The sequence below is a fragment of the Littorina saxatilis genome, linkage group LG4 (genome assembly GCF_037325665.1).
Source record: "Littorina saxatilis isolate snail1 linkage group LG4, US_GU_Lsax_2.0, whole genome shotgun sequence".
NCBI classification, from domain to species: Eukaryota; Metazoa; Mollusca; class Gastropoda; order Littorinimorpha; family Littorinidae; genus Littorina; species Littorina saxatilis.
This window is the reverse complement of record NC_090248.1, coordinates 55,220,097-55,243,306: the sequence shown is the minus strand read 5'-3', so window position 1 is coordinate 55,243,306 and position 23,210 is coordinate 55,220,097. Positions and strand designations below refer to the sequence as shown.

Here is a 23,210-nt window from a genome sequence, read left to right as displayed (position 1 = left end):
TTTATATGTTTTTAGAATTAGCAAATGATGGAGAATAAGATAAACGTAAATTTGGATCGTTTTATAAATTTTTATTTTTTTTTACAATTTTCAGATTTTTAATGACCAAAGTCATTAATTAATTTTTAAGCCACCAAGCTGAAATGCAATACCGAAGTCCGGGCTTCGTCGAAGATTACTTGACCAAATTTTCAACCAATTTGGTTGAAAAATGAGGGCGTGACAGTGCCGCCTCAACTTTCACGAAAAGCCGAATATGACGTCATCAAAGACATTTATCAAAAACAAAAAAAACGTATGGGGATTTCATACCCAGGAACTCTCATGTCAAATTTCATAAAGATCGGTCCAGTAGTTTAGTCTGAATCGCTCTACACACACACACACACACACACACACACACACACAAACGCACACACACACGCACGCACATACACCACGACCCTCGTTTCGATTCCCCCTCGATGTTAAAATATTTAGTCAAAACTTGACTAAATATAAAAAGGGTCCCTGCCTAAACGTTATAACATTTAACAGGTCACCCAGAATCCGTCCTGATTGGTCAAAAAGCCATATGGGGCACTGAATTGCTAATAAAATATGATATAATAACATAATAGTTTTTGTATTTTTGCGGTACTGATTTTGTTGTACCTTTTATTTATTTATTTTATTTATACACTTAACAAATCGTACTATCCTTATTTTCAATCCTGTCAGTCATCAAAGAAAAAACGAAAGAGAAAAAACAAAAAAACAGAGAGAGAGAAAAAATATATAGAGCATTACAAAACAAACAATGTGAATTGTACTTCTTAAAACGATTCACATGTTACACATGAACAAAAATAATAAAAGCAATCTTCCAATTTTCGGGGACAAAAACATACGTAAAACACGCATTCCCTTAGTAAGTTATTTCTGAAATTATTTAGCGGAAAAAACACTAGTCGTTACTCACCAAGCCAGCATTTTGACGAAAGTTTCAGAGTTAATTTCGGATCTGCTTTTATACCTTTTGGAAGTTACCTCGGGTAGTATGTATTGAGAATATTTGTCAACTTTACACCCGCCTTGCGAAACCCCCTAACCCTTTCTCTTCTAATAGTCATAGATGCACGAAAGACAGCTTGCAGAACGTTAGCCCCCCTCCCCCCCCCCCCACACACACACACAGAAACACACACACACACACGCACACCCTGTAACGTATAAACACAAGACAGATTATTTTATGGAACGTTTAAATATTAATAAACCATTTTACGAAGTTGTTGAAGAGTTATATTTATTAATCAAGGTGTCAGTCAACTTGACGGCTATCGTACTAAAGCAAAAACATCCCCTTTTCTGTATTAAAGTTTTGTTAGTTTTGACGACTGTCATTGTTCTTTGTTTTAAAATTATTGGGTGCTTCATGATCGATGAGAAACAAGAAACAAGTATGTGACTCGCAGTCAGTTTAATACTTCTTCTTCTTCAGCGTTCCAGAATTGTCTGGTTACGTGTGAGCTCGTTTGCCCATTTTGGTTCCCCAAACTAGACTATGCAGCTTTACTCCGCTTTCGTTGAGTAGGCATGCTGGGTATTTTCGTGTTTCCATAACCCACCGAACTCCGACATGGGTTACATGACCTTTTACGTGTGCACTTGGTCTTGTGCTTGCGTGTACACACGAAGGGGGTTAAGTCACGAGCAGGTATGCACATACGTTGACCTGGGAGATCGGACAAATCTCCACTCTTAACCCACCAGGCGGCAGCGACCAGGATTCGAACTCTAGTAACACCCCAGGAACCGATTACTGCTAGTGCAAGTAGGGATGTGGGCACTGCTTTTTAAAGGGATTTTGTATGCACTGTTGTAATTATCCACAATGTTCGTCGCTCTGGTTTGAACTGAAGGTGACTGGGTAACTAAAAATTAAAGCTGCTTTTCAACAGAAAAGATTCCAGTGAAGTGCGTTAACTGTAATACTTGTAGTGAATATATGCGCAAATGTATGGGTTCACCTCAGACAGTTTCAAATTGTCCACTTCAATCATTCAGTCATTGTCTCTCCGTAAATTACCACACGATCAGTATAAAGAGCAAGAAACAGATTCATCAACAATAACTTTCAAGGTCGACTTTTATTTTATTGTCCGCTTTCCATCTCAAACAATGGCATTGCCAACACATCTATGGGGATAACTGTGATTTATGTTTCATATAACAGAGAAACAAAGATGAAAACACCAGCAAAATGGAGAAATAAGATCAGTATATCACCCTTGTCACGCTGAAACAAGGCGATAGCTACACTTCTTTCTGTTTCATTATTATCAGGTTTAAAAAAAGAAAAATAGCAGTTTAAGATTGTTGTTGTCTGTATGTGTTTGTCCTGCAAGCCTGTTGTTGTTTTCGCACTCGTAATCACTTTGCAAATTAGTTCACCTTCTTCAAATGTGTACTTTTTTGTTGCTCATTTAGACTGTATCTTCTACTTGTTGCAAATAAAAGTATGTCTGCATGATGTGATGTGTTGTGTTCCTGCAAAAAGTTGTCTACCTGACTGTGAAGGAAAAGTGTATCATCTGCTTGTTCCATAGAAAATATGTCTGCATGATGCGCTCTGCTATGTCCCTTGTGAACGCTGTCTGTCAAAGACTGCATCATCTACATGTTCCAAAGAAAAAATGTCAGAACGATATGCTTTGCTGTTTCACAATGCAAAGTTGTCTGTGCCTGTCTATCATCTGTCTGTCTGTCTGTCAAATACTGTATCATGTATGTGCGTTTTTTTTTTAAATAGAGCATTTCTGCATGTTGTGCTTTGCTATGTCACTACAGAAAGTCTGTCTTTCTGTCTGTCAAAGAGTGTATCATAAACGTGTTCAAACCAGAGTATTTCTGCACTATGTGCTCTGCTGTTTAACAACAGAAACCTATCTGTCTGCCTGTCTGTCTGTCTTTCTATCAGTCTGTCGATGATTGTATCATCTATGTGTTGCAAACAGCATTACTGAATGTTTTTGTGTCGTTAAAGAAAGCTGTCTGTTTGTCTTACACTTACAAAGAATGTATCAACTTCATGCTCAACTTTTTCTCTTTTGTTTTGCATTTAGATGTTGTGTCGCTACATAAAGCTGCGTGTTTGTCTGTCAAAGCCTTCGACGGGTATCGGAGAGAGGCAGGCAGGCAACGCTAGTGTTGTTCCCACAGAGCAAAGTTTAAGAACTTTCGACGCAGCCTATTGCAGGGCCTGATGGTGTTACTGAAACAGACAAAAAAGATGATAAAACGATTCTCTAAAAAAAAAAGCATACCTACTCAAGAACAAAAATGTATTCTTGACCGTACATAATTAATGCATAGATTAAAAATGAGGTTCCACAAATCAACACACAAACAAACACATTACTACTTTTGGTTGATCACTTCACAGAAGTAGTAATGTCCCTAACCTTACAAACACGTAACAAGGATTGCATACTTTTGTCTAATTGGAGTACCTTATTCGCATCCAGTGTGATTCTGAACAGCACAGGCTGTAGTTGTTATTTTCATCACGGCATATAGACGGGTGCAGTTGTTATTTTCATCACGGCATATAGACGGGTGCAGTTGTTATTTTCATCACGGCATATAGACGGGTACAGTTGTTATTGTCATCACGGCATATAGACGGGTGCGGTTGTTATTTTCATCACGGCATATAGACGGGTGCATTTGTTATTTTCATCACAGCATATAGACGGGTGCAGTTGTTATTTTCACCACGGCATATAGACGGGTGCAGTTGTTATATATTCATCACGGCATATAGACGGGTGCAGTTGTTATTTTCATCACGGCATATAGACGGGTACAGTTGTTATTGTCATCACGGCATATAGACGGGTGCAGTTGTTATATTCATCACGGCATATAGACGGGTACAGTTGTTATTGTCATCACGGCATATAGACGGGTGCAGTTGTTATTGTCATCACGGCATATAGACGGGTGCAGTTGTTATTTTCATCACGGCATATAGACGGGTGCAGTTGTTATTGTCATCACGGCTAATAGACGGGTGCAGTTGTTATTTTCATCACGGCATATAGACGGGTGCAGTTGTTATTGTCATCACGGCATATAGACGGGTACAGTTGTTATTGTCATCACGGCATATAGACGGGTGCAGTTGTTATTGTCATCACGGCTAATAGACGGGTGCAGTTGTTATTTTCATCACGGCATATAGACGGGTGCAGTTGTTATTGTCATCACGGCATATAGACGGGTGCAGTTGTTATTTTCATCACGGCATATAGACGGGTCCAGTTGTTATTTTCATCACGGCATATAGACGGGTGCAGTTGTTATTTTCATCACAGCATATAGACGGGTGCAGTTGTTATTTTCATCACGGCATATAGACGGGTGCAGTTGTTATTGTCATCACGGCATATAGACGGGTGCAGTTGTTATTGTCATCACGGCTAATAGACGGGTGCAGTTGTTATTTTCATCACGGCATATAGACGGGTGCAGTTGTTATTGTCATCACGGCATATAGACGGGTGCAGTTGTTATTGTCATCACGGCTAATAGACGGGTGCAGTTGTTATTTTCATCACGGCATATAGACGGGTGCAGTTGTTATTTTCATCACGGCATATAGACGGGTGCAGTTGTTATTGTCATCACGGCATATAGACGGGTACAGTTGTTATTTTCATCACGGCATATAGACGGGTGCAGTTGTTATTTTCATCACGGCATATAGACGGGTGCAGTTGTTATTTTCATCACGGCATATAGACGGGTACAGTTGTTATTTTCATCACGGCATATAGACGGGTGCAGTTGTTATTGTCATCACGGCATATAGACGGGTGCAGTTGTTATTGTCATCACGGCATATAGACGGGTGCAGTTGTTATTGTCATCACGGCTAATAGACGGGTGCAGTTGTTATTGTCATCACGGCATATAGACGGGTGCAGTTGTTATTTTCATCACGGCATATATACGGGTGCAGTTGTTATTTTCATCACGGCATATAGACGGGTGCAGTTGTTATTGTCATCACGGCTAATAGACGGGTACAGTTGTTATTGTCATCACGGCATATAGACGGGTGCAGTTGTTATTTTCATCACGGCATATAGACGGGTGCAGTTGTTATTTTCATCACGGCACATAGACGGGTGCAGTTGTTATTGTCATCACGGCATATAGACGGGTGCAGTTGTTATTTTCATCACGGCATATAGACGGGTGCAGTTGTTATTGTCATCACGGCATATAGACGGGTGCAGTTGTTATTGTCATCACGGCATATAGACGGGTGCAGTTGTTATTTTCATCACGGCATTTAGACGGGTGCAGTTGTTATTGTCATCACGGCTAATAGACGGGTGCAGTTGTTATTTTCATCACGGCATATAGACGGGTGCAGTTGTTATTTTCATCACGGCATATAGACGGGTGCAGTTGTTATTGTCATCACGGCATATAGACGGGTGCAGTTGTTATTGTCATCACGGCATATAGACGGGTGCAGTTGTTATTTTCATCACGGCATATAGACGGGTGCAGTTGTTATTTTCATCACGGCATATAGACGGGTGCAGTTGTTATTGTCATCACGGCATATAGACGGGTGCAGTTGTTATTTTCATCACGGCATTTAGACGGGTGCAGTTGTTATTGTCATCACGGCTAATAGACGGGTGCAGTTGTTATTTTCATCACGGCATATAGACGGGTGCAGTTGTTATTTTCATCACGGCATATAGACGGGTGCAGTTGTTATTGTCATCACGGCATATAGACGGGTGCAGTTGTTATTTTCATCACGGCATATAGACGGGTGCAGTTGTTATTTTCATCACGGCATATAGACGGGTACAGTTGTTATTTTCATCACGGCATATAGACGGGTGCAGTGGCCTAGTGGATAAGACGCCGGCCACCCATGCAGAAGGGTTCAAATCCCGGTCACGCCTGGTGGGTTACGGGTGGAGATTTGTCCGATCTCCCAGGTCAACGTATGTGCTGACCTGTTAGTGCCATAACCCCCCCCCCCCCCCCCCCCCCGTCGTGTGTACACGCAAGCATAAGACCAAGTACGCACAGAAAAATCCTGTGGTCCTTGTCAGAGTTCGGTGGGTTACAGAAACACGAAAATACCCCGCATGCATCCTCCGAATAGGTGTATGGTTGCCGAAAATTAATAACGAGGTAAAACCGGTCATACACGTAAAACCCCACTCGTGCACAAAAACAAACGCGAGTGTACGTGGGTGTTTCAGGCCATGAACGCAGAAGAAAATCACGGCACATGCTGGATTTCAATCAAAGTAGGTAAGAAGTATAGCATGTGCTTTTGCTCACCCTCCCGAGCCATTTATGTGTGTGTTCATTCGTTCTTACCCTGACAGAACTCTGTGTGACGATGCAGGGTATCGTCTGGCGTAGGTAGTCACAGCATCGTTAATACTTCTTTCTTGTCGAAAACTTCGCCGTTATTTCGCCGGATTCGCAGAACTTTTTTTTTATGGTAGAGAAAAAGAGGAAAGCACAAAGGCGGCCCTTAATTGAGCCCGAAGTCTTCGCGAAGTCTTTTGACCAAAACCTCACTGCTAAAGCCCCGTGCGGCCAGCTTCGCGAAGTCTTTTGACCAAAAACTCACTGCTAAAGCCCCGTGCGGCCAGCTTCGCGAAGTCTTTTGACCAAAAACTCACTGCTAAAGCCCCGTGCGGCCAGCTTCGCGAAGTCTTTTGACCAAAAACTCACTGCTAAAGCCCCGTGCGGCCAGCTTCGAGAAGTCTTTTGACCAAAAACTCACTGCTAAAGCCCCGTGCGGCCAGCTTCGAGAAGTCTTTTGACCAAAAACTCACTGCTAAAGCCCCGTGCGGCCAGCTTCAAGAAGTCTTTTGACCAAAAACTCACTGCTAAAGCCCCGTGCGGCCAGCTTCGCGAAGTCTTTTGACCGAAAACTCACTGCTAAAGCTAGCCCCGTGCGGCCAGCTTCGCGAAGTCTTTTGACAAAAAACTCCATGCTAAAGCCCCGTGCGGCCAGCTTCGAGAAGTCTTTTGACCAAAAACTCCATGCTAAAGCCCCGTGCGGCCAGCTTCGAGAAGTCTTTTGACCAAAAACTCCATGCTAAAGCCCCGTGCGGCCAGCTTCGCGAAGTCTTTTGACCAAAAACTCACTGCTAAAGCCCCGTGCGGCCAGCTTCGAGAAGTCTTTTGACCAAAAACTCACTGCTAAAGCCCCGTGCGGCCAGCTTCGCGAAGTCTTTTGACCGAAAACTCACTGCTAAAGCCCCGTGCGGCCAGCTTCGAGAAGTCTTTTGACCAAAAACTCACTGCTAAAGCCCCGTGCGGCCAGCTACGAGAAGTCTTTTGACCAAAAACTCACTGCTAAAGCCCCGTGCGGCCAGCTTCGAGAAGTCTTTTGACCAAAAACGCACTGCTAAAGCCCCGTGCGGCCAGCTTCGCGAAGTCTTTTGACCGAAAACTCACTGCTAAAGCCCCGTGCGGCCAGCTACGAGAAGTCTTTTGACCAAAAACTCACTGCTAAAGCCCCGTGCGGCCAGCTTCGAGAAGTCTTTTGACCAAAAACTCACTGCTAAAGCCCCGTGCGGCCAGCTTCGAGAAGTCTTTTGAGGCAGAGAGTCAAAATTACGTATTCGAGGGATCGACGACGGAGTATTTCTAGATTTCTCGGATGAATATTATATAGTCAAACTTACGTGTCCGACGAAACGAGGGATGCGTCTTTCACTATATGTCGGATGCAGAGAGTCAAACTTACGTGTCCGACGGAACGATGAAGGCGTCTCTCTGGATATGGCGGATGACATCTCCCTTCTTGTCCTTGAACTCATAATCTCCCGGGAAGAAGCACAGCACCTTTGACAGAGTCACCCTGCGGATGGACTTCAGCTGTTCTGTAATCGACAGGATAAATCCTTTGAGTTTTCACGTTTAACTTCTGGTGTGAACGTACTTGACATCTGTCCAGGCTTTTACACGTAGAAATGGCCGCCTTGCACTTGAACTCATACAAACATCAACAGCGTGAATGCGTTCTGTGCAGAGTTGCGTTTATCATTTCATTTTTGGCTGAACAAACTTTGCATGCATGTATTAACTCAATTCAAAACAATTATAACATTGTACAAATATCGCCATCATCGAAGCCTTCGATTTGCGTATTAACTGAATTCAAAAACAAATACAACAACATTGTTCAAAACTAACCATCATTGAAGCCTTTGATTTGCATATTAACTCAATTCAAAATTGACAACATTGTACAAAAGTTATCGTCATTAAACCTTCCGATTTGCATATTAACTCATTTCAAAAATGAATACAACAGTGTTCAAAACTCACCATCATTGAAGCCTTCGGGTGAGCGGGTTGTTTCGAAGTAGAACCGGTCTCCGAACTTGAGTGCTCTGAGCTGCGTGGCGATGATACAGGAGAACGTGGGACCCAGTTTGCCAGGGGTGTCCGAGGACTCCAGTAGACCTCCGGTGAACAGGTCAATGTCATCTACGGAGCTGAGAGAAAAAGACAGAGAATAAGAAAGTAAAGTGGGGGTCCAGGGATGAGGGGCACGAAGAGAAATTGGGTGCCACCCAAACGGGAGAGAACAGACCGCGGCGTCTGATTCGTTCTTTGTTTAAACAGGTTTTTTTTATAGTCAATTGTATAAATAAAAAGCCATAATTGAATGTTATAATAAAGAAGCACGAAATAAACTTATAAATGTGCTCTTAGAAATAAACTGACTCGTTCTTCTTCTTCTTCTTCTTAGTGTTCGCTGGCGCTACTCACTCAGTCCAGCTCGGGAGATGAAGGTCGTCGTGCCTGACTCGTTGAAATCGATGTGCACGAAACAGTTACCAGACGGGCAGGAGTCAGCCGCGGCGTTAGATTGGTTGAAATTGAGATTGTTTGTGACTACAACGAATCAGATCCCGCGGTTTGTTCTCACCCGTTTGGGTTTCACCCACTTTCGCTTCGTGCATTCCAGCCCTCGTAGCTCAGTTGGGAGAAGACCGGATGGGGGGCGGGGGCGTAGCTCAGTTGGTAGCGCGCTGGCTTTGTAGCCAGTTGGTCGCTATCAGCGTGGGTTCGATCCCCACGTTCGGCGAGAGATTTATTTCTCGGAGTCAACTTTGTGCAGACTCTCTTCGGTGTCCGAACACCCCCGTGTGCACACATGCGCACGAAAAAGATCCCACGTTCACAGCGAAAGTCTCATAGCTTGGAAAACACGAAGACACGCATGCATAATTTCTCGTCTCTGATTATCATGATCGTATTTTCGATACTTTGACGAGAGAAACCCAATGCGGGCTTGTTCGAATCAAAGTATCACACCATAATAATCTTCAGCGTGTTACCAATACCTGTCCCAATATAGACCAGTTGGTCTAAGAGGACGTTAAACCCTAATAGTCAGTCAGTCAGACCGGATGGCCTTTGGACTTCCTCGGGCCACGGGTTCAAATCCAGGCCGGGACGGACACGGGTAGCAGTATATGCAGACCCAGAGACGGTATCCATATTTCACCCTCGTGTCACGACTGTGGCAAGTCAAAGACCTCGGTCATTCAGCCAAAAATGCAGTAACATACAAAAACCTGGGTAGCCCGACTTTTGTTGCTGTTATCTTAGCACTAGGGGGCAGCGACCGGAGTTTCCCAACAATGGGATAATAAAAGAAATGCAATTCATGTCAGAGAAACACGAAAATACCCAGCATGCTTCCCCCGAAAGCGGCGTATGGCTGCCTGAATGGCGGGGTAAAAACGGTCATACACGTAAAAATCTACTAGTGCAAAAACATGAGTGAACGTGGGAGTTTCAGCGCATGAACGAAGAAAAAGAAGACGATGAAGAAGGATACTAACAGAAATAAAACATAAAGTATGTTAATTCGTGTGTGCTCCACTCTGGGAGGCACAGGTGATGCTGCACGTGCCTGGCTTGAGTTGAAACTAATTTTTTTTCTAAAAGGTTTCTCATTACTCTCAGAGGTTTGTAGAACAACCTTAAATGTCTTTGTCTTTTATTTGGTGTGTTCGATTATGTATATGAGGAGACAAACGATTAGCAGTTTTATTAAGGATAAAACTAATGCCAAAAGGTTGCATTCAGCCAGAAAAAAAATCAGAACTGCAGACACGTACGCCCTTTCCCTCTCGCCTTTTCTTCCACGCTGTCGCTCTTTTTCTCGCGTGGGCGCACACACACACACGCACGCACACACACACACTCACACACACAAACACAAACACACACACACACACATACGCACGAACGCAGATACGTTCACACACACACACACACACACACACACACACATTCACACGATCACACATTCCCCGGGCCCAATCACACATTCCCCCTCCCCCTTTGACTAGCAGATTATGTTTGCATACAAATGTACGTACTTATACACAGACGAGAGACTGGCCCCGATTGGACCGAACTCATCAAACGACTCGATAGCCGGAAGTCCACAGATCTTCCGGAACTCGTTGTAGGGAGGTAAGCCGTGGTCACGACCTCTCTGAATGTTCAAGGCCACAAGGTCAAGGCCACGACTGGGAGCATCCGGTTCCTGATCAGCTGGCTCGAACAAATGACCTGACAATATGCACACACAGTTTTGGATTCGTCCATTTTGGAAGTTACAAAATGCACAGATAAGTTATCATCACTTTTTCATCACTATTTTTCTGTTGGGATTTTAATTGTTTTTGTTTCTTTTTCAATTTCGAAACAGATAGTTGGAAGTTCTTGTTAATAATACGTTTTGTCTATAAGTAGACGTTCCCTTGATTACAGTGTGGTTGGGTTTTGTTTAATTCTAAAAATATGGACAAAAATGTTGCCTTGAAAAAAAATTAAAAAACAAGAAAGGTAAGTAGTTGGAACGTTGTTATCGACAATCACAAATAATTATATCGACCCAACGGTTTTTCGATTCTGAATTTTGGAACGTTGGCAGTCCCTTTGCTTTTGGATTTAGTTGCTTTGAACACTTATTTTTTCTGATATAAGTCAAGAAGAATAAGGTTATTTTTATGTCGCAAATTCTACTGTAGTTCTGAGCGCCTCACTATACTGAAAACAAAAATACAAAATACAGACACACATACATGATACGTTAAATTCTGTTCTGCTATGATAAGAACATGATAGTTTAAGCAGAAAGAACAGCATCTTTAATGTCATATTAAAATGTGCAAGGCCAATCGCTTGATGTCGATACTAAATGCGTTTTCTCGTGTTTTGTGTAGGCCTATATTTGGTGTGTGTTTTTGTATGTTCTTATTTGCAATAAAACAGTCACCATTCCGCTATATTCTACATTACGGCGAACAAAAAGAGAGAAAATTCAGTATCCCACATAACTTATCAACAGCACTTTAAGAGTTCCCACCGCAGTTTTCGCTGTAAATTTAAAGCATGACATTGTGCCTGGCATTAACGGCTGTACGACAGTTTGAAGTCAGCGACTGCTTTCCCACGTCACAACTTTTTTTCTAACTTTTATGGGCGAAGATTATTCATTGTTCAAAGATGTACAACGAGTAAAAATCTATGATTAAACCATAAATTCAGCATATAAAGTCAAAGAGTTCAACATGTACAGGTTTATCAGCAAACTTGTACAAAAACTAAACATTTATAAAAATCTAAAAAAAAATACTAAAAACAGTTTTCCTGCGCCGTCTTAAATTTTTAAAAAAAATCCATGCAAGCAAACATGTACACGTGGTTTAGATGACATACTCTGCGTGCATCTTACCTAATAAATTCACAAAACAATACGTTACATTCACAGATATTTCGACCCAGCGGTGTTTTAAGTGCACAGAGACAAACACTAATTGAACAGAAACAGATTTATCTGGCAAAAAGTTCAGCCGCTGAACTTTTGCTAGATAAGTCTTTTTCTGTTTAATTAGCGTTTGTCTGTACTAGCTGACCGCTGGGTCGAAAGATCTGTGAATTTAACGTATTGTTTTGTCAATAATAAACTCCTCCGAAAGCGGCGTATGGCTGCCTTAATGGCGGGGTAAAAACGGTCATACACGTACAATTCCATTCGTGCAAAAAACACGAGTGTACGGGGGAGTTTCAGCCCACGAACGCAGAAGAAGAAGAAGAAGTCAATAATAAACGTTCCAACTACTTACCTTTCTTGGTGTGTTTATTCTGAATTTTGGAACGTTGGCAGTCTCTTTGTTTTTGGATTAAATTTAAAAATAGGAGAGCATTTGCCTCGTGAAAACATCAAAAGAAAGAAACAAACAAAAACAAGAACGTATTATTCCGCCTCGCCTGTCAAAAATTACTTGTTAGGTCACCGTAAGGCTGTGCATTTACCGGGTCATAGTTTGATCCCTTGACCTTATTTATACGATAAACACACGTGTGAAGATATGGTTTGGTTATCACATGGGTAGTCTCGTCACTTATGGAGGATAATCACACTTAAACGATAAGCTCTCAGACAAAAGAAAACCCGAAGTGAAGAAACTCCAAGAAGACATCAGTTTTATGAAATGGTTTTAACCATTTGAATTTAATTCTTGAAAACTGAAGTTAGTATCTTTGTCTGGATACACCAACTCGAGACTTCATCAAATCATTCTACCAACCACTGGTGATGGTTACTTTTTGCTTCAGTTTCTGGATTGTTTATGTTTGCTTTGCTTCGCTTTCTTATTGATTTTTTTATGGGTTGGTTGCTTCGTTAGTATACTTTTTGCGTGCTTGCCTGCTCGGTGGACTGCTCGGTTGATTGATTCGCTGATTTTTTTCTGATACCAGTCCAATCGAAACAACGTCAGAAACTACGCCATCGATGTTAACGTCATTACCTGTGACCTCAACGACTAAGTGTTGGTCAATTTGCTGTGCCTGCATATCTTCATTTGTGGGATCAACCAGTGCCTTCAGCATCCCATGGAAGTTGTCAAACACTAGGTCGGGACGAAAGAACAACTTTCTCAGTGGGAAAATCCTGTACAAAATAATAAAACAAATTAATAAAAGAAAAAACATTCGTTTGTCAATGTATTTGTATTTTTACTAACATACTAACAACAACAAAAGGAACTGGATATGTTTTTAATATATTGGATGATACTCTTAGATTTAATTGTTTAATTGTTTCAGTAAACAAAACAATAATGACCATTGCAAGTGCGTTCAAGAACAGAGAAAACCTTATGTGGTGCAAAAGTCCAAATCATCTACATGTATACCATTACCCCCAACTCGAATCGAAATATGAACTTCCGGAAAGACACTGCACACACACACACATGCACAAACAGAGAGAGAGAGAGAGAGAGAGAGAGAGAGAGAGAGAGAGAGAGAGAGAGAGAGAGAGAGAGACAGAGACAGAGACAGAGAGAGACAGAGAGAGAGAGACAGAGAGAGAGAGAGACAGAGAGAGAGAGACAGAGAGAGACAGAGACAGAGAGAGGCAGAGACAGACAGAGAGAGACAGAGACAGAAACAGGGACACAGACAGAGACAGAGAGAGACAGAAACAGTGAGACAGAGACAGTCAGACAGACAGACAGACAGACAGACAGAGACAGACTGAACAGAGACAGAAACAGACACAGACACAGAGACAGACATACATACAGACAGAGGCAAAGGCTTGAAACAAGCATACACTGAGACAGAGACAAAGAGACAGTCACACAGAGGCAGACGCAAAGTATCCTTAGCGGATTATGACTTTAATCAGTTATTCTGCAGAAAAGACAAATGCTGGAGAAAAACCGTTCTTTTCTGCAGCATTTCTGCATAATGTCATCTTTCGCCGAAGCAGCGTTTTTTTCCGCAGCAAAACATTTTACTGCAGTAAAATTGAAATCAAGAATGCTGCAGTAAAACGGTGCTGTTGTTTTACTGCAGAAAACCTGTTTACACTTTTTCTGCAGCATTTTGTACTGGCTCTTGGCGGATTATGACATTATTCAGTTATTCTGGAGAAAAACCGAAATGCTGGAGAAAAACTGTCTTTTCTGCAGCATTTCTGCATAATGTCATCTTTCGCCGAAGCAACGTTTTTTACTGCAGTAAAACAGTTTTTCTGAAGCATAATGTTTACTTGGTTTTCTGCAGCATTATTGCGATTAACTTTTTCTTCAGAATAGTCTGTGACAGTTTTTCTGGAGAAAAACTAACGACCTTGTAAAGTAGCGTTTGTATTCGTCGCCCTCTGGGATAGTACAATAGTTTGTTCCGCAGTGTAATTCTGGATGAGTCCATCTCTCGACAAAGGGGGGCTCGCGTGCTCCAACATTATAATGAGCCAGTACAAAATGCTGCAGAAAAAGTGTAAACAGGTTTTCTGCAGTAAAACAACAGCACCGTTTTACTGCAGCATTCTTGATTTCAATTTTACTGCAGTAAAATGTTTTGCTCTAGAAAAACCCGTTGCTTCGGCAAAAGATGACATTATGCAGAAATGCTGCAGAAAAGACAGTTTTTCTCCAGCATTTCTGTTTTTCTGCAGAATAACTGAATAATGCCAAAATGCTGAAGAAAAAGTGTAAACAGTTTTTCTCCAGTAAAACAACATCACCGTTTTACTGCAGCATTCTTGATTTCAATTTTACTGCAGAAAAAAACTTTGCTCTCGCGAAAGATGACATTATGCAGAAATGCTGCAGAAACAAACAGTTTTTCTCCAGCATTTCTGTTTTTCTGCAGAATAACTGAATAAAGTCATAATCTGCTAAGGATAGCAAAGGCCGGGACAAAAGAAAGAGACAGTCAAAGATTGAGAGACAAACCTCCAGACAGACATACAAACAAGTCGCGTAAGGCGAAATTACTACATTTAGTCAAGCTGTGGAACTCACAGAATGAAACTGAACGCACTGCATTTTTTCACAATGACCGTAGTCCGCCGCTTGTGCATAACGGAGTGAAACTGACGAGCCTGTTCAGCGCGGTAGTGGTTTCGCTGTGCTGCATAGCACGCTTTTCTGTACCTCTCTTCGTTTTAACTTTCTGAGCGTGTTTTTAATCCAAACATATCATATCTATATGTTTTTGGAATCAGGAACCGACAAGGAATAAGAAGAAATTGTTTTTAAATCGATTTCGGAAATTTAATTTTGAACATAATCTTTATATTTTTAATTTTCAGAGCTTGTTTTTAATCCAAATATAACATATTTATATGTTTTTGGAATGAGGAAATGATGTAGAATAAGATGAACGTATATTTGGATCGGTTTATATATAAAAAAAAAAAATTATTACAATTTTCAGATTTTTAATGACCAAAGTCATTATTTAATTTTTAAGCCACCAAACTGAAATGCAATACCGAAGTCCGGCCTTTGTCGAAGATTGCTTTACAAACATTTCAATCTATTTGATTGAAAAATGAGGGTGTGACAGTGCCGCCTCGACTTTTACAAAAAGCCAGATATGACGTCATCAAAAGTATTTATCGAAAAAAAGAAGAAAAAAAGTTCGGCGATATCATTCCCAGGAACTCTCATGTCAAATTTCATAAAGATCGGTCCAGTAGTTTGGTCTGAATCGCTCTACACACACACGCACAGACAGACAGACACACACACACATACACACACACACCACGACCCTCGTCTCGATTCCCCCTCTATGTTAAAACATATAGTCAAAACTTGACTAAATGTAAACAAGTCGCGTAAGGCGAAATTACTACATTTAGTCAAGCTGTGGAACTCACAGAATGAAACTGAACGCACTGCATTTTTTCACAATGACCGTAGTCCGCCGCTTGTGCAAAACGGAGTGAAACTGACGAGCCTGTTCAGCGCGGTAGTGGTTTCGCTGTGTTGCATAGCACGCTTTTCTGTACTTTTCTTCGTTTTAACTTTCTGAGCGTGTTTCTAATCCAAACATATCATATCTATATGTTTTTGGAATCAGGAACCGACAAGGAATAATATAAAATTGTTTTTAAATCGATTTTGGAAATTTAATTTTGATCATAATTTTTATATTTTTAATAATAATAATAATACGAATATTTATAACGCGCACATATCTCACCAACAGGCGACTCAAGGCGCACATACACTCATTCACACACACGGAGACTTAAAGTCACTAGCACACACACACCATCAACCATTAAAATATGTACAGTTATTCAGGGTGGGATGGGGTGGGCAGTGTAGAATGCATGGATTATTTGGAAAAAAGGAATGTCTTGAGTGCAGATTTGAATGATTCGAGGGACTGTTGTTGACGGAGGGGGAGAGGTAGTGTGTTCCATTGGCTAGGTGCTTGGAAAGAAAATGAGCGTTGACCTGCTGTTTTGAGTTTGGTGTGGGGGATGTTGAGCTTGAGGGAGTCGGCAGATGATCTGAGTGCTCGTGAAGGGACATAGAGAGAGAGAGAGTCGGAGAGATAGGCAGGGGCGAGACCATTGAGGCATTTGTAGGTGAGAGTGTTGATTTTGTAGGTGATACGGGCAGGAACGGGCAACCAGTGGAGCTGATTTAGGAGGGGGGTGATATGATCTCTCTTTTTCTTTCGTAGGACAAGACGGGCAGAGCTATTTTGAATGCGTTGGAGACGAGAGATAGAAGAAGAGGGAAGACCCGCCAAGAGAGAGTTACAATAGTCAAGACGTGAGAGAATGGTGGAAGTGACCAGTTTGGCGGCAGCATCTGTGGTGAGGTACTTGCGGATAGTGGCGATGCGGCGGAGTTGGAAGTAGCAGGTGCGAGAGACAGAAGAGATGTGTTGTTTCATGGAAAGGGTGTTGTCTAAAGTGACTCCGAGGTTTTTGACAGCAGAAGACAGAGGGACAGAAGAGTCAGAGAGTTGAAGAGAGTCGGAGGTGGCTTTGGAGAGTTTGGATGTAGTGCCTATTAGGATAGCTTCAGTTTTGTTGCTATTGAGCTGAAGTTTGTTTTCTGTCATCCAATTCTGCACGTCAGTGATAGTGTCAGAGATAGAGGAAAGAAGAGATTCAGACTGGTCAGGGGAAGAGCTGTTGTGAAGTTGAGAGTCGTCGGCAAAAGAGTGGTGGAGAACGTTGTGTCGGTCAAGGATGTGGTCAAGAGGTTGAGTGTAGAGAGTAAAATAATAGTACAGGCCCAAGGACTGAGCCCTGAGGGACTCCGCACTCAAGCCTGATGGGATCAGAGTTCAGTTTGTCAATCGAAACAGTCTGGTAGCGGTCGGTAAGATAAGAAGAGAACCAAGAAAGAGCTGTGCTATGGATACCAAAGGTGTGCTGAAGGCGTTGAAGGAGGATGTTGTGGTCGACTGTGTCAAAGGCCGCTGATAGATCAAGTAGAGCGACGGCAGAGATTTCAGCTTGGTCAGTGGCAAGGAGGAGATCATTAGTGATTTTGAGAAGGGCAGTTTCGGTGGAGTGGTGAGGACGATAGGCAGATTGAAGCGGAGAGAGAAGATTGTTGCAAAGAAGGTGAGAGTTGAGTTGTTTCAGGACGACTCTTTCAAGGAGTTTGGAGATGAAGGAAAGGTTTGAGACAGGGCGGTAGTTGCTGAGGGTGTTTGGGTCAAGCGATGGTTTCTTCAGTACAGGTTTGACAATAGCAGTCTTAAAGGAGTTGGGGACAGTGCCTGTTTGCAGAGAAGTGTTGATGATTTTGAGAATAGAAGGGAGGAGTTCAGGAAGACAGTCAGAGTAGAGTTGTGTGGGAAGAGGGTCAAGGTCACAGGTTTTCAAGGTCATTTCTTTGAGGACTTTCTCCAGGTCAGTGAGAGTGAGAGGCTGAAAGTGTGTGAAGGGAGTGCCTGTAAATGCAGGAGGAGTTTCAGAGTTTTGGTGTGGGATTTTGTCTAGTTTGTCACGGATGGTTTGGATCTTGTTATGGAAGTAATCAGAGAAAGCTTGCGACAGTTTGGAGGGGTCGATGTTGTTGGGCAAGGGAGAAGCAGAAGAGCAGCCAAGAAGGTCATTCATTGTGGAGAAGAGTGTTTTGGCAGAGGTTGTTTCACAGATTTTGGTGCTGTAGTGCGATTGTTTGGCGTCTGCGATGAGTGTCTGAACATGTTCCTTTTGCTTGTTGTAAATCTGTCTGTCAACTACCAGCTTTGAGGTTCGCGACTTCCTCTCTGCTCGGCGACGCAACTGTTTTGCATACTTAACTTCAGCTGTGATCCAGGGTGCAGAAGGCCTATCTACGATGAGTTTGGTTTTTGCGGGCGCATGTTCATCAAGAAGTGTGCTGAGAATGGAGTCGTAATGACGTACAGGGTCTGAGGATACCGGAGGATCAAGCAGTCGGCGGGCTGCTTCTGCGCGAAATGTGTCAGTGTTAACTTCTTTGAGGTTACGGCGGACTACGCGCTTTTTCTGTTTGGATGGTTTGGCCATTTTAAGAGAGAACAAAACTGCAGAGTGATCGGATCTGAGGTAGTCATTCAGCAGGATGTCGTACACCAGGTCAGTGGACTCATGGGTGACAATCCAGTCAATGATGTGTGTTTTGCGTGTGGGAGCGTCTACATGCTGTTTGAGGTCGTGACAGTCAAGAAGGTCCATCGTCTGTCTTGTGTCGGTGTTCTGTGGCTGGTCGAATTGTATGTTGAAGTCGCCGATGAGGACGATGTTTGAGGTGTGAGTGATAGTAATTTTTCGTAATGGAAGAATGGAATCGTGTTGAATCACTGAATTTGAATGCCATAATTATCCAGCTTCATTGCATTGTAATTGTCAGAGTTTGTTTTTAATCCAATTATAACATATTTATATGTTTTTGGAATCAGGAAATGATGTAGAATAAGATGAACGTAAATTTGGATCGTTTTATATAAAACAAAAACATTATTACATATTTCAGATTTTTATTGACCAAAGTCATTAATTTGTTTTTAAGCTACCAAGCTAAAATGCAATACCGAAGTCCGGCCTTAGTTGAGGATTGCTTTACAAACATTTCAATCTATTTGATTGAAAAATGAGGGTGTGACAGTGCCGCCTCAACTTTTACAAAAAGCCGGATATGACGTCATCAGAAGTATTTATCGAAAAAAAGAACAAAAAGGTCCGAGGATATCATTCCCAGGAACTCTCATGTCAAATTTCATAAAGATCAGTCCAGTAGTTTGGTCTGAATCGCTCTACACACACACACACACACACACACACACGCATAGACTGACACACACACACACATACACCACGACCCTCGTCTCGATTCCCCCTCTATGTTAAAACATTTAGTCAAAACTTGACTAAATTTTGTAAAAAAGAGCGACAGCGGAAGAGCAGAAGACGGCTGTCTGTTGCCGCTCCTACACTTCATGGTCTTACAACTCACACTCCTGAGACGTTGTACTCGCGAGGTATCAGCGTGTGACCAAACCGAAACGCCGCGGCGGAAAAAGCGTTGATGATGCTTGGGTCCACGCTGGTAGAATACGCGACACGGAATCCCGTCCACAGTCCGTACGCTCCCCTGACATCTTTGCTCAGAACCAGGGGAAGCCACTCGCTGTAGAAAATGTTTTGCATGATGCCGACGAGAATCTTTCGAGACAAATGAAAGATATGTTCCGGGTCGTCTTTTGGTCGGACATGTTGCAATTTCTCGGCGATTCTGTTATGAAGGAGCACCCACAGTGTGTGCATGGCAACGAGACCTGGCTGTTCGTTCACACGTGGATCACCTTGAACATAACAGATAAAAGATAAGATAAAAGTGTTCGCTTTGTACTGTCGCTGACTAGCCGGCTAAGACTTGAAAAGGGGCACAGACTTGTTGACAAAATAGCACAAATCAAATTAAATCAAATCAAATCGAGTTTTATTTTACGAGGGATATTGTGGCACGAGCAATACAGACGAGCTCTTTTTCAACCAGCCCTCGCCCAGAGAGGGACTATACTCTAATCACATATATATATATATGATACGGAAAAAAAGAAAGAGCAAGAGACACATCACCTCAAGGCTCACGTATGAAAAAAATTCATCGTCCATGTTAATCCCCACTGTCACACTATATTTTCAACGATTGGAGCACCGATTCAGTTGTACAAAAAAACCAAGAAAGTTATGATTTTGCAACGTTTAATTATTGGCAAAAGAAAACGTTACGTTCACAGATATTTTGTCCCAGCGGTCTTTTAAGTGCACAGACAAACACACACTGATTATACTGAAAACGTATGACAAAATGTTCAGCTGCTTGCAAGGAAGACACAAGCAAAACAATCAAAAGACGGGAGCATCTCGTTACTCCCCCGTATCGTTACTCCCCCGGCTCGTTACTCCCCCGGCTCGTTACTCCCCCGTATCATTACTCCCCCGTATCGTTACTCCCCGGCTCGTTACTCCCCCGTATCGTTACTCCCACGTATCGTTACTCCCCGGCTCGTTACTCCCCCGTATCGTTACTCCCCCGTATCGTTACTCCCCCGGCTCGTTACTCCCCCGGCTCGTTACACCCCAGCTCGTTACTCCCCCGGCTCGTTACTCCCCCATATCGTTACTCCCCCGTATCGTTACTCCCCCGGATCGTTACACCCCGGCTCGTTACTCCCCCGGCTCGTTACTCCCCCGTATCGTTACTCCCCCGTATCGTTACTCCCCGGCTCGTTACTCCCCCGTATCGTTACTCCCACGTATCGTTACTCCCCGGCTCGTTACTCCCCCGTATCGTTACTCCCCCGTATCGTTACTCCCCCGTATCGTTACTCCCCCGGCTCGTTACTCCCCCGGCTCGTTACACCCCAGCTCGTTACTCCCCCGGCTCGTTACTCCCCCATATCGTTACACCCCCGGCTCGTTACTCCCCCGTATCGTTACTCCCCCGTATCGTTACACCCCCGGCTCATTACTCCCCCGTATCGTTACTCCCCCGTATCGTTACTCCCCCGTATCGTTACACCCCCGGCTCGTTACTCCCCCGTATCGTTACTCCCCCGACTCATTACTCCCCCGTATCGTTACTCCCCCGTAACGTTACTCCCCCGGCTCGTTACTCCCCCGTATCGTTACTCCCCCGGCTCGTTACTCCCCCGGCTTGTTACTCCCCATTAACGTTACTCCCCCGTATCGTTACTCCCTCGGCTCGTTACTCCCCCGTATCGTTACTCCCCCGTATCGTTACTCCCTCGGCTCGTTACTCCCCCGTATCGTTACTCCCCCGGCTCATTACTAACCCTAACTCTAAGGGGGAGTAACGAGCCGGGGGAGTAACGAGCTAATCCCTCAAAGGACTTCTTAAAAGACCGCTGGGTCAAAATAATTAAACGTTGCCTTTATTCGTATTATATATATATCTTTTTCGGCATAGAGATGCGCATGGAAATGTGAGATCTTCACGATGTCGCTGTAACATTAGGCCAAACAAAATATATGTTGTTTTTAGGGTAACGGGAACAAAGAAGATAGGGTCGGCAGGTCGGCCTTTTTTTTATTTTTATTTTTTTATATTTCAGTCGATTTAAAAGGAGGTTATTTCCCTTAGTCTCGGTACGGTTCGCAAAATGTGCCATCAGTTTAGTTTTTTTTAGAAATGAAAAAAAAGTGTTAGGGTCGGCGAGAAAAAATAGCTACGGTCGGTCGGGTTACCCTAAACCAACATATATTTTTAATTGGCATTACAAAAATCGTGTCGTGAAAGGAATGCATTATTTATATATGATAGTGTTGGAATCGCTGGGATGTTTTGAAGTTACACGCGCTATGCTCGAAATGTGTTGCCCTGGTTACTTATGACGGTGAATAAGGTGCATCTACAGTATTTTACCCGTTACTCTACAGAGAGGGCGAGAGACCGAGAGTCAGATAGTGATAGAGACAATCAGAGAGAGAGAGAGAGGGGGGGTTGCACACACACACACATATATATCGACAGATGGAGAGAGACAGGGGAGAGAGAGAGAGAGAGAGAGAGAGAGAGAGAGAGAGAGAGAGAGAGAACTCAGAACTCAGAACTTTATTACATAAGGATAAAGGTTTTAGGCTTAGCCTAATCTTCCAACCTGTCCTTGGAACATATACAGAGAATAATTGTAAACGAAAGCAAAGACTGCGCACATACACACACACACACATCCACACCCACGTATACACACACACATGCACACATAAACTCACACACACACACACACATGCACACACACACATGCACACACACATGCACACACACACACACACACACACACACACACACACACACGCATACACACACATGCTCGCGCGCGCGGTATTTAATTTAACTATAGAATTTAACCTTAAGAAGTATAAGGGACATTCTATAGAATGTAACCTTAAGAAGTATAAGGGACATTCTATAAAATTTAACCTTAAGAAGTATAAGGGACATTCTATAGAGAGAGAGAGAGAGAGAGAGAGACTTAGACTTAGACTTAGACTTAGAACATTTTATTCACATAAAGGGTAGACATTTTAGGCCATAGGCTTAATCTTACAATGTGCCCTTTACATTCACACAAACACATATTCACGCGTGCGCCCGACTAGAATCATAGAAACATCAACATACAGTAATAATAAATGAGAAAAGTAGTAGAAAATACATGAATGGAACATCAATAAAGCAATTACAGAATGGAACATTAATTACGCAATCACACTTGCGCACTCACACGCAGACGCACAAGGAGGAACACATATAGTACTAATAATAATATACATAGAGAGAGAGAGAGAGAGAGAGAGAGAGAGAGAGAGAGAGAGAGAGAGAGAGAGTGAACACTTGCAAAGAAAACATCATATACCTGCCAGAAAACAGTAGTCTTCTGGGCGATGGTGGCATTCTCCGTGCTCCGATCTTGGAAGTAGTCCATTTTCACCCACTTTCATCAAAGCTCCTGCAAAGGCAGATTTTAAAGATATGGTAGGTAAGTAGCCATTTTGAAAACGTTTCTATAGAATTTAACCTTTAGAAGTATAAGGGACATTCTATAGAATTTAACCTTAAGAAGTATAAGGGACATTCTATAGAATTTAACCTTAAGAAGTATAAGGGACATTCTATAGAATTTAACCTTAAGAAGTATAAGGGACATTCTATAGAATTTAACCTTAAGAAGTATAAGGGACATTCTATAGAATTTAACCTTAAGAAGTATAAGGGACATTCTATAGAATTTAACCTTAAGAAGTATAAGGGACATTCTATAGAATTTAACCTTAAGAAGTATAAGGGACAATCTATAGA

General features: G+C 42.5%; 1 protein-coding gene across 1 annotated transcript in view; it reads right to left on the bottom strand.

The window, feature by feature from the left end:
• Positions 1–2,117: 2,117 nt before the first annotated feature.
• LOC138965118 (chorion peroxidase-like) overlaps positions 2,118–23,210 on the bottom strand; it is a 54,986-nt gene continuing 33,893 nt past the window's right edge. The window contains exons 7-13 of the mRNA XM_070337248.1: positions 22,768–22,860; positions 19,338–19,686; positions 12,891–13,033; positions 10,449–10,644; positions 8,377–8,546; positions 7,793–7,928; positions 2,118–3,256 (exon numbers count right to left, since the gene is read on the bottom strand). Of these exons, the coding sequence (XP_070193349.1) occupies positions 3,187–3,256; positions 7,793–7,928; positions 8,377–8,546; positions 10,449–10,644; positions 12,891–13,033; positions 19,338–19,686; positions 22,768–22,860 (1,157 nt within the window). The 3' untranslated portion in view covers positions 2,118–3,186. The remainder of the gene's footprint in view (positions 3,257–7,792; positions 7,929–8,376; positions 8,547–10,448; positions 10,645–12,890; positions 13,034–19,337; positions 19,687–22,767; positions 22,861–23,210) is intronic.